General features: G+C 40.3%; 1 protein-coding gene across 1 annotated transcript in view; it reads right to left on the minus strand.

The window, feature by feature from the left end:
• Nucleotides 1-1,731: 1,731 nt before the first annotated feature.
• The window catches only part of PRPH2 (peripherin 2), a 29,555-nt gene continuing 16,145 nt past the window's right edge, over nucleotides 1,732-15,141 (minus strand). The window contains exons 2-3 of the mRNA XM_056818251.1: nucleotides 5,476-5,722; nucleotides 1,732-3,023 (exon numbers count right to left, since the gene is read on the minus strand). Coding sequence (XP_056674229.1) covers nucleotides 2,811-3,023; nucleotides 5,476-5,722 — 460 coding nt within the window. The 3' untranslated portion in view covers nucleotides 1,732-2,810. The remainder of the gene's footprint in view (nucleotides 3,024-5,475; nucleotides 5,723-15,141) is intronic.

Consider the following 15,141-nt stretch of genomic DNA (forward strand, 5'->3'; position numbering starts at 1 on the left):
CCCTTAAACTTGGGTGTTTTAATAAACTTTATAGTTTCCGTATCATGATGGGTTACTTCCCATAAAATTCTACTCTGATGCCTTATCATGGTGTAGAGGTACTTCTGGGGGCTTGGAAACCAGGCGGCCCTACCTACCAATCTGGAAAAGCCTCAGGTACAGACCTGGCAACCAGGTTGTGCAACTGTTGCAATATGGCCAGCCTGGCTCGGTTAAGAGAGGGAGGAACAGGGCTGCTGGGTGGCTCAGTGGGTGGACAACCAGGCCTAGAGATGGGAGGTCCTGCTTTCAGATCTAGCCTCAGATACTTCCTAGCTGTGTGATCCTGGGCAAGTCACTCTCCCCATTATCTAGCCCTTCCCTTCCCTAACACTTCTGCCTTGGAACCAATAAGAGTTTAAAAAAAAGGTGGGGGGTCGGAGAATCATCACCAGATAGTGGGCCACCAAATGATAAATGTTTTCAGTCACAAAAACTCCTGAAGCCCCTTACTGTAGAAGAGGAATAATGTGGGAGGTGCCCTTGCCAAATGACAGGCTCTTAATTGAGGACAGAAAGGATTTTATCTTTGTCCTCCACAATGCCTGGAACTGTTCTGTGCATGCCAGATGTTCACTAAATACAGAACTGAACTCATTTGGCAAGCTAGCTTTCTAGCACCAGTGAAAGTGGGGATGACAAGAGGCTGATGATAAAGGCTTATTATTGTGCCGGCGAGCAGAATCTTCCCAGAGAATTTTTCATCTGTGAGATCACCAAGATCCATGGTGTAAAATGAGTTGACTAGACAATGTTTTTAATGTCTATCTTATAGCTGACAACAGCACAGGTACAAGTGTGAGCCTAAAATAGCATTTGCATGGTGCCATTTGGCCCCGGAAAGGGGCGTGAATTTAGGTAGATGATACATAGCTTTGCTGTTATAGTGACAGACTTTTAAGTTAATACAGGGACTTTGGGGCAGAAAGAACTGTTGCTGAGCGCAGTTATTGTCTTCATCTACTTTGAGAACAATGTTCCATTCTGAAAAAAAAATAATGTGGTCCTCAGGTCACGTCTTCCTTCAGCTGCAGGATAGAAAAACCAGGGTGGGTTGCCTGGGGATACAGGAAAACCAATGGCAAAGCAGAGATTACAACTTGGGGGTCTGGACCCCTCTATCCAAGGTTCCCTATTGTTTCACTCTACTCTCAATGGTAGAGCAAAGGGCAGCGATATGCAGTCAGATCAGTGGTGATAAAACCTCAGAAGTTCCCATCACAGATGTAAAGAAAGAAGGCAAGGAGTGGACCGTGGAAGGTACTTACGTTTCACTGGGACGCATCACAGGGAAAACATCTCTAAGCAGTCCCTTCTCTAGCCCCTACAGCAGGAGAGGTGTTCTCTCCCCCAGTCTTGGTCTCAGGGGCTGCAGAATGGGTCTTTAATTGAATGGCCGGCCAGCCAGCAAACAGATTCCTTAACTGACCCTTCAGGCTGCAACTGATGAACATCTGCCTTGTTCTACTTTCTAAGTTTCTAGGTTGGAGGCAAAAATCAAGAGTTCTTCCACTGTATCTGAATGTATCTGACCCAGGTTCCTCTTCTCATGTCTAGGTTCTGGGCACCCCAAGGGGCCTTTGTCCAGATAGCCATCCCCAGATGTGTTGGGAGTATTGCTTATGGAGTCCTACATGGCACTTAGACTTATTCCTGCATCCCTACCCCCAAGAAAAATACACAACACTCCCCAAAGGGCAAGTGTTCTTTTATTCGGGAGGCATCCCTTCTCTCCAGGGCAAAGGTATAATTTGATATTTTTTAAAAGAAAGAAATCTAACGTGGCAGTGTTTACCTTTGACCCGCTCTGCTCATCGCTCTATCTAAAGTGAATCGCTGAGGAACCTGGGACTATGTCAAAGACCACACTTATGTCTAGAGATGGGAAGGGCTGGAAATTATTTGTCTTCTTTGCTCACACACTGGAAGAATTCTATTTTAGAACCACCAAGGCCTTGAAGGTTCTGCCCCTCTAGGAAAGGAGAAAACTTGGTCTGTCAGCTGGCCCTCCCACCCCTATCCCCCACCTTCCAACATCCCCAGCATCAGCTGGGCAAAGGTGCTGGGCTACGACTTAAAATGAACAGCTCGTTTTTCAGACTCCTCTAATATGATCCCATCTAGACTCCTCAAGGGGTGCTTTTGTCCACTTGGTCTTAGCAACAAAGCAGGCCTGGAATTAGTGAGGGAAACCTCTCTGACTTACACAGAGCAGAACCCCAGATGGAGTCTCTCATTCTGGAATTATTTGGGTGATACCTACCCAAAAAGGATGCAAGGGAAGTGATAGAAAAAAGAAAAAAAAAGGAGAGAAGCACTGGAGAGGATGAGGAACAGTGGGAAGAGCATATATAAAAGCAGGCAGCCATCCCAGAGATGTTAGGGTCACCTTTCTGTACTAGGGGAGCAAGAAGGATCATGAATATAGAGCTATTGCCCCTTTAGTAAAGCATCCCTATTTATGGATTGGGGGTCACACAAAAAAAGAAGAGAGAAAGCCTTTGAAGGGGAGAGTGAGGGTTTCCCAAAGAAGAATAAGCTGGAGGGAGTCCCCTTTCCATTTGAAACCCCCCAAAGATGGACCCCTTCGCCCATCCACCCACCCACCCACTGAAAATTATTTATTTCTTTGAGATGGTCATTCTCCTCTGGGGGTCTGAATGTACATTAGATTAGGAGAGCAGAGTTTCCACTGCCCCTCTGAGTCCCTCCACTTCCCACACGTCATTGTTCAGTGGGGGTGTCCCTGGCAGGGGCTCCCTAGAGACACCTCAACTGGCTGCTGGGGCCTGATCGCCTTCAGCACCCTCTGCTTCCACCTGGCTGCCTTTGCCAAGTTTTTTCAAATTCTCCAGGACAGATTTCCAGGTCTCCGACACACTCTTCTCCAGCAGCCAGCCTTCACTCTCACACTCGGGATCCTCAGGATTGGCCACACTATCCAGGGCTGTGTGTAAGTATCGCAGTCCAGCTGTGACAGTCACCTGGAAAGAGGAGGGGAGAGAAATCAGAGTGCAGCCACCAACACGGTGAAGTCCCCTCGCAACTCTTCTAAGCAGCCCTGCTTAAAACCGCCTCATCCAAGAAGTCTTGGGTCATTGAGTCACGTTTTGTTTGTCTCCTAGATTAGACTGAGTTCCTGACTATGTTCTCTTCTATCCAACTGGCCCAGCCTTTTTTTAACCCTTACTGTCTTAGAATCAATACTAAATACTGGTTCCAAGGCAGAACAGAAATACCTAGGCAATAGGGATCAAGTGACTTGCCCAGGGTCACACAGCTAGGAAGTGTCTGAGGTTATATTTGGACCCAGGATCTCCCAACTCCAGGCCTCACTTGCTATCCACTGAGCAACCTTCCTGCTCCCTACATAGTCTTTTTTTTTTCAAAGTTCCAAATTTTAATCAATAAAATTGCTCATCTACTCCCAAATTAATCTTTAGGCAGTAAAGTGACATTTTCAGGTCTTTACACACACCTGCAGGGTTAAACATTCATTTCACTTGTTCAAGCAACCTTTAAAAGTATATAAACACTGAGGAGAGTAGTTTGAACATTTTTTGCACACAAATAAATTTCATTACTCAATAGAACATGGTCAATTCAGCTTGTGTTCATTTGAAATCTGTGATAACTCACACAGGCTAAATTGAAATCAGCTGTTCTGTGCCTATTTTAAGAGTTAGCTGGGCTAATTAATAGTGAAAATAAGATTGCAGAGAGGAAACGTTGATATTATTTAGGAGAACAGATAGCCCTCATGCTCTTTAGTAGCACCTTTTACTTCACTTCATTATGTTCATTATAAATCACTCATCTTCTTAGGGTCTATGCTGGACATTGCTTTGTTAGCTAGTTAGCTTTTGTATATGCACTGAAAAATGATATCAAAATTGCTTTAAGAATCATCTCTGGGGGCAGCTGACTGGCTCAGTGGATTGAGAGTCAGACCCAGAGTTGGGAGGTCCTGGGTTCAAATCTAGTCTCAGACACTTCCCAGCTGTGTGACCCTGGGCAAGTCACTTAACCCCAATTGCCTGGCCCTTACCTCTCTTCTGCCTTGGAGCCAATACACAGTATTGACTCAAGATGGAAGGTAAGGGTTTAAAAAAAAAAAGCACATGAAAGTAGAAATCTGATTTAATGTACACATTACCTTTTATGAGAATGTCAGTATTATTATAAATATCTTAAACAAAGTATACCTGTAATTCCTAGTACCTTACCTTAAATATTTTATTTATAAAAAGTTTTGATCTAAATTTTTTTTAATTAAAGTACATGAAAGTAGAACTTTTTGCTCTTTCTGCAGTATTTTTTTTAAAAAACTCACTGACGGGGGCAGCTGGGTGGCTCAGTGGATTGAGAGCCAGGCCTAGAGACAGGATGTTCAAATCTGGACTCAGACACTTCCCAGCTGTGTGACCCTGGGCAAGTCACTTGACCCCCATTGCCTAGCCCTTACCACTCTTCTGCCTTAGAGCCAATACACAGTATTGACTCCAAGATGGAAGGTAAGAGTTAAAAACAAACAAACAAACAAAAAACCTCACTGACAATTCAATTTTATAAGCTAAATTTATATATTTATAGTTATAGTTATATCATTTACATAATATATAAATTTTATTTATATTTTATTTATAAATTCTATAATTTTTCTATTAATTATATAATTTATAAATTATATTTATATTTATTTATATAATGTATAAATTTATATCATTATTGTATAATGCATAACTTTTATTTTTATTTATTTAATTTACAAATTTTATTTATATTTACATGAACTGGATTTTTAAAAGAGATATATCTCAATCTCTGCAGCCAGTGATGTGCTCCTGAATTTTAAATGTACCTGAGGAGCTTCTGATATAAAAATGTGAGGATCCCCATACCCTGAAAGCCTTCATGATACAAATGATTACCCCCAACAAGTTCAAATTTTAGCTCAGTAGATAGAGCCCTGGACTTAAGTTAGGAAGAGCTGAGTTTAAATTCAGCCTCTTATACTTCCTAGTTGTGTGACTGTGGGCAGATCACTTAACTGTTTGCCTCGGTTTCCTCTTCTATACCAAATGGGGATAATAGTATCTCCTTCTCAGGATTGTGAAAATTAAATGAGATCATATTGTCCAAGTGCTTTTCAAACCTCAAAGAGCTATACAAATGCTAGCTGTTCTATGTGGGATTGGCTTAAAGCAAAGCCCATCTCAATCAGCATCTCTGTCATCACACTCTGTCTCCAAGCTGGTGCCATCTTGGTCTGTTATGGGGACGATGCTATTCTTGGCAAGATCCCAACTAAAAGCAGCCAACCCTTTAGAACCCAAAGGATGATGGGATTTTCCCTGCCTGCCCCCCTCCCCCCACAAACTCCTCACTGGCCACTCCCACCACAGAGACCTAAAAGTAAAGGGGCCAGATGTGTACCTCAAAGAGCCAGACCAGAAAGACAATGACGCCCATGGTGTTCATTATATTGCTGTAGTAATGGAGCAGCGCCTCCCGGCAGCCGCGGACCCACAAATTGAGCTCCTCAGTCTGGTAGTCATAGCTGTAGTGGGCAGAGTTGTTGGTGAGCTGGGTCTGAATGCAGGGCCGAGGAGAATTTGGGTTGCAGCAGCTGAAGGGAACACCATCCACCAAGTACCGTCCATCCACATTGCTCTTGATGCGGCTGCAGGGGAAGCAGAGAGATGTAGCTATATGAATCAGTGGTCCCTGAGGTCCCTAGTTACCTGGGGCTTGCCTGGAGAGAAGCTAGGCAGGGGAGTGGATGGAGTGCTGGACCTAGACTCAGAAAGTTGCCAGTTCAAACACCCCTTGAGACACTTACTGGCTGTGTGACCCTGGACAAGTCACTTAAACACTGCCTACCTCCATTTCCTCATCCATAAAATTCAAATAATAGCACCTACCTCCCCACATTGTTGGAAAAATAAATCATTGTAAAGGACTTTGCAAACTTTAAAGGGCAATATAAATGCATTTATTATTAATTATTATTATCTCTAGAAGTCAATGTCTAGTATCCCTCTGCCTTCACAGATGTTATTTCTAAGCCAGGGGATTGAAGAAGAGGGAGTTTTCTGCCTGACTTTCAAGATCCTCCACAACCTAGCACCTTTCTATTCACCATCGCCCCTCAGGGGTCTCTCATGGCTCCAATTAGGCCAGTCGTCACCTGACATACCTTGATCTGTGTTGTCCCTCCTTTCCAAATTCTACTTATTCTTCAGAGCCTGCTTTGGATCACCTCCTCCATGAAGCCCCCATCCCCAACCTCTCTAAATTATACCCCAAAGAAAACGAAGGGAAAAGGAAGATAACTTATAAAAGCGTAAAAACACTTACCACAGCTATTTTTGTGGTAGCAAAGAGCTAGAAAACTAAGGGAGTGCCTATTAACTGGGGAATGATTGATCAATATAATGGAATATTATTGTCTCTATGAAATGATGAAAGAGATAGTTTCAGAAAAACCTGGGAAGACCTCTCTGAATTTGGGAAGAAGGAAGTAAACACATCTAGAACAGTTTACATGACAGCAACAACACTGAATAAATTAATTTTGAAATCTTTAAATATGCTAAACAGTGAACACAATAACCAAACATGATTCAAGAAGATAAAAAATGAAGTTTGCTACCTGTCAGAACCAGATAATGGACTCAAGGTGCAGAAGGAGATATTTTTTGGACATGGCCAGTATGAGAATTTGTTATGCTTAATCATATTTATATATGATGTATATTTGCTTTGTGTATGTATATTTGTATATAGAGATACAGATATATGCCACAAAGGTTTAGATTTTTTTTCCGTGGTGGGTGGGACAAAAGAAAAAACCAGTTTTTGCTCATAAAAAAATTTTAATTTAAAAAATCAGCTTCTATTGGGCTTATAGTCAAGACATACACTTTGAGCAGCTATCTTCTAAACATTTTATTCAAAAGAGTTAGTCCTCCTCCAAACCAAATTATAAAGTCTTTGACGGTGGGAAATGTCTTCTCCTTTTCTGGTCACCTCTTTCAAGACTGGGAATACAATGACTGTTCAATAATTATATGTCAAGGATTATTCACTATGACCAGATAGTATTTATGCCAGGAACGCAAGGTTGGTTAAATATCAATAAATATATATCGGCTCGATTTCCCCAATCCTTTTGCTTTAGCAAAGGGGTGTGGAGGGACCTTGATGGGCCTTAGGGTACCTCAGAGAAAAGTAAAATATGATAGGACTAAATTCCCATATGTTTGGCATTGAGATTAGCTGTTCTTTAAATGTTTTATAGAATTCACTTGTGAATCCATCTGACCCTGGGGATTTTTTCTTAGAGAGTTCTTTGATGGCTTGTTCAATTTCTATTTCTGATATGGGATTATTTAAGTATTCTATTTCCTCTTTTGTTAATCTAGGCAATTTATATTCTTGTAAATGTTCACCCATTTCACCTAGATTGTCATATTTATTACCTTGTATTTGGACAAAATGGTTTTTAATTCCCATATGTTTGGAACAGATTTCTTAAAAAAACAAAACAGAACATTTTCCTTGACCCCAACCAAACCTACCCTAATCAATAATTTATATCAGGCACTTACTATATGCCAAGTGCTAGGTCAGAAACTAGTCTATACAAGAAAATCAGATTCTCTGACTTTCTGGAACTTATAATTGAGAAGGAGAATACAACTAAAATATAAATAACTACAACAATAATGACTAGTAAGGGGGAGATGTATGGCAAGCAGGTGGTTAAAGCATGAATCCAATAAGGACAAATGCTTATGATATAGCATAGAAGACTTGGGGGGGGGGGTTATACAATGTCATTAATATAGAGAATTCCAAAGAAGGAAACTCCCTCTGCCTATGCCAAGTAGTGCCTCCTGGAAGAACTGAAAGGTCAATAATGTGCCCAAGAACAAACAGCCATGGTGAGTAAGAAGTCAAACTTGACCAGGTCTTCCTGAGGCCATGACTTCATTGGCTAAATCAGGGTTTCTTAAACTAGGTCTCATGAACTTACTTTTTAAAATCCTGTGATAGCTGTTATTTTAATGTTATTGGTTTCTTTCATAATCCAATTATTTTTATTTTATGCATTTAAAAGCATTCTTTTGAACAAGGAATCTCTGGACAATCTGCCAAAGGGGTCCATGGCGCAGCAAGAGTTAAGACATCTTCCATTAAGCCAAGACACCTTCTCAGTCTAAAGTATTTCTTCAAGGCAAGTTATGACTGGAGAAGGACATGGGCTGGGCACAGTGGCACACACCTAGAGTCTCTGCTCCTGGAGGAAGGGAATACTTGTGGTTTGCCCACACTTAAGAATTCTGAGCTGAAATAAGGCTAACAATGATCATATGTCTGTACTGTCTCATGCCAATATGGTAAGCCCATGGAAGTGGGGACCACCAGGTTGCCTTAAGGAGAAGCACATTGCCCAGGTTGGAAACTGAGTGGGTAAAAACATCCATGCCAATCAGTAATGGAATTAGGCCAATGAGTGAGCATGTAGTCTAGCCTGGGGAAAATAGGTAGAATCAGTCTTCCCCCTCCCCCAAAAAAGAAAAGGACAAGGGCTAGTAATTTTATGAAAGTAAAAGATGACCAGTGGACAGCTTCAAAATTCTCCCAAACCCCACAAATTTGGAGAAAGGACCTAGCTGCTCAGGTACCATTTTCTGCATGAAATCTTCTCTGATACCTACACCCCACCCCCATCCCAACCCCAACTACTATTGCCTTCCTTATACTATCTTTTATTTAACTAAGTACCTAGGTGGCACAGTGAATAGAGTTCTAGGCCTGGAATGGAGAAAACTTGAGTTTAAATCCAGCCTGACACTTTGCTGCATGACCTTGGGCAAGCCAGTTTACCATTCTCTGCCTCAGCTTCTTCAATATGTAAAATGAAGATAATAATAGCATCTGCCTCTCAGGGTTGTTGGGAAGATAAATCACATATTCATAAAGTGCTATTATTACTAACCACTTTGTGCAGTATGCAGATAAACTTTATATTTAGGCTGTCCTTGAAATCTCCGCAATTTGAATACAAGCTCATTGGGAGTTTCATTTTTTGTCCATGTATTTCTATTGCCTAGTACAGGGTCTGGTATATAATAGGTGCCTAATAAATGCTATTTGATCAATGTTAGAAGAGATCTTTTGTAAAGGAGCTACTAGAGAACAACACCAAGATTCTCTCTCATCCCCTAAGCCTGAGAAAAAGGTGAGAACTATAACTATGCCCATGAGCCCCAGGGCTCAGACAAAGCAGTGTCTCCCCAAACTGAAAATAACAAATAGTTATTAAATATAGATAGATAGATAGATAGATAGATATTTAAAAAATAGTAGGGAAGAAAGAATGTTGCTCTGGAGTTAGAAGATCTAGATTCAAATCCTGTCTCTTACACATGGCCTTCCACAAGTCACTTTTATTTCTCTGGACCTCAGTTTCCCTATATGTAAAAATATCTTTTGTAAAAATATCTGTTATCTTCTAGCTCTAACATCCTGTGATTCCAGAGGGCTCAAAGAGGTAAAATCTCCTAAAATAGACATAGGTTTTATTGGGGGGGGGGGTAAATTTTATCTCAACCTAATGAACAAGATATAGGAATTACCTAGTCTGTGGGTAGATGTGAGGGATATGAGACATAAGAGACATTTTCCAATATGTGGTCAATTCAAGGACATTGATGCTGATAATTGCACATACAGTAGAAAGAGGAGGCCTGGGTCCTAATCTTGTTTCTGGTGTTGGTTAGTTGTAGGACCTTAACCAACTTCCTTCATTCCTCAGGGCCTTGCATTCTTCATTTATAAAACAGAGAAGACAGCTTCATCTCACATTTACATAACACTTCATACTTTCCAAAGCATTTTCTCTGATACTGTCTTATGTGAGAGATAGAGGAGCATATTTGATAACAGTATCAAACCCAGAATCCAGCAGGCCCAAGTCTCAGTCTTGTAGAAGACTTGCCAGCTATATGACCCTGACCTTAGAAGTTAAACTTTTTTTTGCCTCATTGTCTGCATGTGTAAAATGGGGACAACAAGAGCACCTACCTCAAAGGATTGTTGTGAGGATCAAATAAGATAATATATACAATCCTTTTTTCAAATCTTACCTTGATACATAAACATGAGCCATCACTGTTGTTGCCCTTAAAAATATGGCTCTAAAGGCGAGAGAATGGATGAACTAGTGAATGCAGATCAAATTGTACTTTTTTCACTTAGAAAAATAAAAACAAAGAAGAAAAAAATGGCTCTGAAGAGGTTGGTATGGCAAGGGTTGACAAACTCATTTCATAGATGAAGAGACCATGGCCCAAAGAGGCCTATTGATTCTTGTAGGATCACAATTTCATCTACTGCCTCCCCTTCCAATCTAATTCTTGTTTGGATCTTAATGGAGGACTCAAGAGGTAAGGATAATCATAAAAACTTCCTTTTGCCTCAGAATCATTTCCCTAGGGTAAGAGTAAATCATTTATCCTTTTTCTTCCTCCCCTCCTTGCTCATGGCCTATTTATTTACTGGATCAGCCTTTACAGAAACCTGGCCACCAGCTTAAAACCCAGAGACTATGTCTTCAATGGCCCATATCTAGTCCTTAGAAGGTTCCTCTCTGTCCTTGGTGCTGAAAAGACACAGCCTGAAATGCTGCAAAATGAATGAAATGGACAGAACCCAAAGGCCAATTTTGGGCAATAGAAGCCACATTGTAGACCCAAACAATTCTGAAAGACTTGAGGAAAACTCTGATCCACATGACGACCAACACCCAATTTCAGAGAACCCAGGAGGAAACATGCTACTTGACAAAGTGGTCAAGATAGAAAGAATAAATCTTTTGGTCATGCCTAATGTGGGAATGTGTTCTTGACTATATTTATTATTTGTTTATCTCATTGAAGGATGGGGGGAAAGGAAAAGAGAGAAAATCAATTTTTATTAATTAAAAAAATAATTGTTTAAGCTGCAATAGCCTGAGCACCTGCACAGAAAACTACGCCAGTGACCCTATGGTTGGTGTGGTTGATAGCTACAGCATTGAACCCACAACCCTAAGCTCAGCACTGTGCTTGAAGATATGTAAGATGCCATCAGGGATAAGTTGAAGCCAAATTGAACAAATCAGAGAGCTGATATTTAAATTTTCAGTGTAAGCATTTATACCTCTGATATTGGCAGCACTACAAATCAGGACTTGGTTTATTGTTTTGTTGATTGTCTAAATTCAAGTGAAGGAGAAGATGTTAATAAAGCAACATTTTTTAAAAGAGAACTGATTGTTAAGCATTAACAGAACTTCCCTGGGTGCAATTAGACTATTTCTGGATAACCAGGCATAGTTCTAGAGAGCATGATGTACCTAGGGCATTAACTAACCAGGGCAGGTCTAGAGAGGGGTGAACTACATGAGGAAGGGCCTCAAGATCATGCCAAATGAGGACTGGTTGAAAGACCTGAGAATATTTATCCTAAGAAAGAGAAGAATTAACAGGGAGTGACATTAGTTTTCCAAGTCCTCGAGGGGAAATGGTGAGAAAGAGGGATCAGACCCCAGAGATCAATTAAAAGAGAAAAGGGTAGCAACTGCCCAGAAGACTCAGGTTCAATAAAAAGACATGCTTTCTAACAATTGTGGATCTGGTTCTGTTGGGGGGGTGGTGAGCTCTCAGTCACTGGAGGTCTTAAAGCAGATCCTAGATGACCATTTGTTGGGGATATAAGAGAAAATTCCTTTTTAGATACAGATTAGATTTGATGAGCTCTGAAGTTCTTCTAACACTGAGGTTCAGTGATTCTGTGATAGAAAACTCAGTCCCTGCCCTCAAGCTTAACCTGTCCCTCAGGAGACTACTGGAGGGCCACATAATTAAGAGGGAATTGTGCTATAGGAGATAAGGGAAGGATCAGTGGAAACTACAATAGTCAGAGAGGGCTTCATGGAAAAGGAAAGGCTTGAACTAGACCTTGAAGGAAGAGGAAAATTGGGATTTTCTGAGAGGAGGGGAAAAGGTATAGGACAGAAGAGGGATATTAATATGGTTTCTTTTGCAATGAGCTTTGAACATCTATATTTCTCATTGTGGCTTACATAAAGGGACAAAACTAGAATATTTGGGGGGTGGGGAGAAGGATATCCTGGGTTTAATCAGCTTGACTACTATCCTTGGAACTGTTTTCTCTCTGCTATAGACCAGCATCATCACTTTCCCACAGTCTTCTGCCTTCTCTCACTACTAAATCTTGCCAAACTCAACTGAAAAGGTTTCTCCCTGACTCTTTGAAGTGCTGAGAGATGTAACCTGGGGCATGCATCTCTCCATCTTTCTCCTATTAACAAGGTAACATACTGGTTTGTCAGATTACCAAGTTCTCTGAGGGTCTGGTCACTTGGCATAGTGACCTAGCCCAATCCCATCCTTTTTTCAGGGAAGGAAACTGAGGCAAAAAGAGAGGAAATTATTTTAATAAGTCCTAGAATCTCTGCTATCATCTAGAAGATTCTAGGGATAAATAGAATCCTCTTTTTGGCATCCCTGACAAGTGATCATTTCAGCTCCTCTCAAATATCTCTAGTGGGGCAATGTATCACTTCCAAGCAAAGCCCATTTATTAGAGCTACTTCCTGACTGAAGTTCTTCCTTATATCAAGCCAGACTCCTTTATAAACCAGGGACTCTTCATTTTTTGCTTTTGAATTCTCTATACCTAGCACAGAGTAGGCATCCACCACTCTTTTGGCAGTCAATAAACATTTATTAAGTGCCTGTTCTGTGCCAGGCACTGTACTAAGTGCTAAGGGTCCAAAAAACGACAAAGGACAGCCCTGACCCTCAAGGAGCTAACAGTCTAATATGCAAATAACTATGTTCAGACAAGATTAATTGCTTGGAATATTGCCTATATTTTCAGACAATTAATAAATTAATTGGTTTTGCTGTCCTGCTTTTTCCCCTCTTTCTTTTTTTGTTCTTTGTTACAAAGGAAGGGGAAAAGAAGATATCCAGGAATTAAGGTAACATGACAAATAATTGACCCAAAATCTTCCTCTTTACAACTTTTAACTGCTGGTCCTAATTCTGTCCTCTGGGAGTAAGTGGGAAAAAAATAAATCTGATCTTTGTCATGGTTCCTCCAATACTTCAAGATGTTTCATTTGTTTTGCCAAAGGCAGCTAGGTGGTATAATAGATAGTGCTGGGCTTGGCATCAGGAAGACAAGTTCAAATTCCCTCTCAGACTCTTTTTTAGCTATGTGACCTGGGTATGTCATCTAATTGCTCTCATCCTTTATTTCCTCATCTGTAAACTGGGGATAATAATAGCAAATACCTCACAAGGTTATTGTGAGAATAACTGAGATAATATATGTTAAAAACACTTTGCAAACCTTAAAGTGGCATGTAAACCCTTGTATTAGAGACAGCTAGGTTGTATCAGGAAGAGAGCACTAAATCTGGAATCAAGAAGACCTAAGTTCAAATCCAGACTCAGACACTTACTAGCTATGTGACCCTGAGTAAATTATTTTCTTGGCCTCAGTTTTCTCGTATGTAAAATGGGGGTGATAATAAAAGCATCTATCCCAGGGTCATAAAGATTGAAAGAGATAATAATTATGAAGTGCTTTGCATACCTCAAAACACTATTTAAATATTAGCTATTTATCATTAATTTTATTATCTCAAATAATTTTCCTTTTGGACTATGCAGCCCCAGTTCCTCCATATGTATTGGCCCCTGGCCCCCTCACTATCTTGGTTACCTTTCTTTGGACATATGCTAGTTCATCAAAGGCCTTCCTAAAATTTCACATTCAAAACTGAACCTAGAACTCCCAATATGTGACCATGACATAGAACAGCAGAGCCAGCACCCTCCTTGTACTGAATGCTACAATCCTATTAACAGTCTAACATTTTTTCACTTCTTGTATTTGTTTTGCTTTTTTGTTGTCAACAGGGCTAATATGGATACATGTCTTGCATGACTTCACCTGTATAATTGATATATTTCTTGCCTTCTCAAAATGGATGAGAGAGGAATGGAAGGAAGGGAAAGAATTTGGAAACCAATTTTTTAAAAAACAAATGTTAAAAAGAATTTTTTTTTTCTAAAGGGAGAACATTCTCCTCACCTCACCTCTAAGTCATACTCCTATTTGATTAACGTGCACAACTATACCAGCTATTGAATTACCTTAACATTTGGTAAAAATGTGCCATATTAGAGGGTTAGCTGTAGTTAAAACTAAGGAAGAACCGGGATTCAAATCCCACCTCTGTCCCTTACTTGCTGTGTGACCACAAGCAAGTTGCTCAACCTTTCTGGGCATTAGGACATCCCTCAAGACTTACCTAATAAGGTTCTGTGTTGTCAGAGGAAATGCCTACAAGTACACACACACACACACACACACACACACACACACACACACACACACACACACACACACTAGCTCCTTGCCTTATTGGCCACTTTCTACAACCAACTTGAATACAAGTATTAAAGATATTTTTCTTTGAATTCTCAATTCTTTTTATTTCTCTCTAACTCTGTCTCTCTACCTTTCTATCTCTAACTCTATCTCTATTTCTTTATCTCTCTCTATGTCTCTGTCTCTCTTTTAGCTTACAAGTAAAAATAGAAATCAGATGTATAATCCCAAAGTATTACTTGGACATCAAAAATGCAATGAAATAACAAAAATTATGTTGGAGCCTACTTTCAATAAGTTGATTGATCAACTGAGAACTGATTTCATATCAATTGAAACCTCCTTTCAGCCTACTATAGTATGAGTATGAACTCATATGAACATAATCCCAATCATGGAACCATAAAATCCTAGAATTGCAAAGCTAGAAGAGACCTCAGTTTATCTCATTCAATTCCTCCCCCCCCCCATCATTTCAGAGACAAAGAAACTGAGGTCCTGACAGGCACACGAATGTGCCCATGGTCATGGAACAAGTTATTAGCGGCTGAGTTCTAGCTCTGACTCTGTTGGACCTTTTGTGTTTATATATATTCTGTATCTATTTATAGACATCTACAT

The sequence above is a fragment of the Monodelphis domestica genome, chromosome 2, assembly GCF_027887165.1.
Source record: "Monodelphis domestica isolate mMonDom1 chromosome 2, mMonDom1.pri, whole genome shotgun sequence".
In the NCBI taxonomy this organism is placed as follows: Eukaryota; Metazoa; Chordata; class Mammalia; order Didelphimorphia; family Didelphidae; genus Monodelphis; species Monodelphis domestica.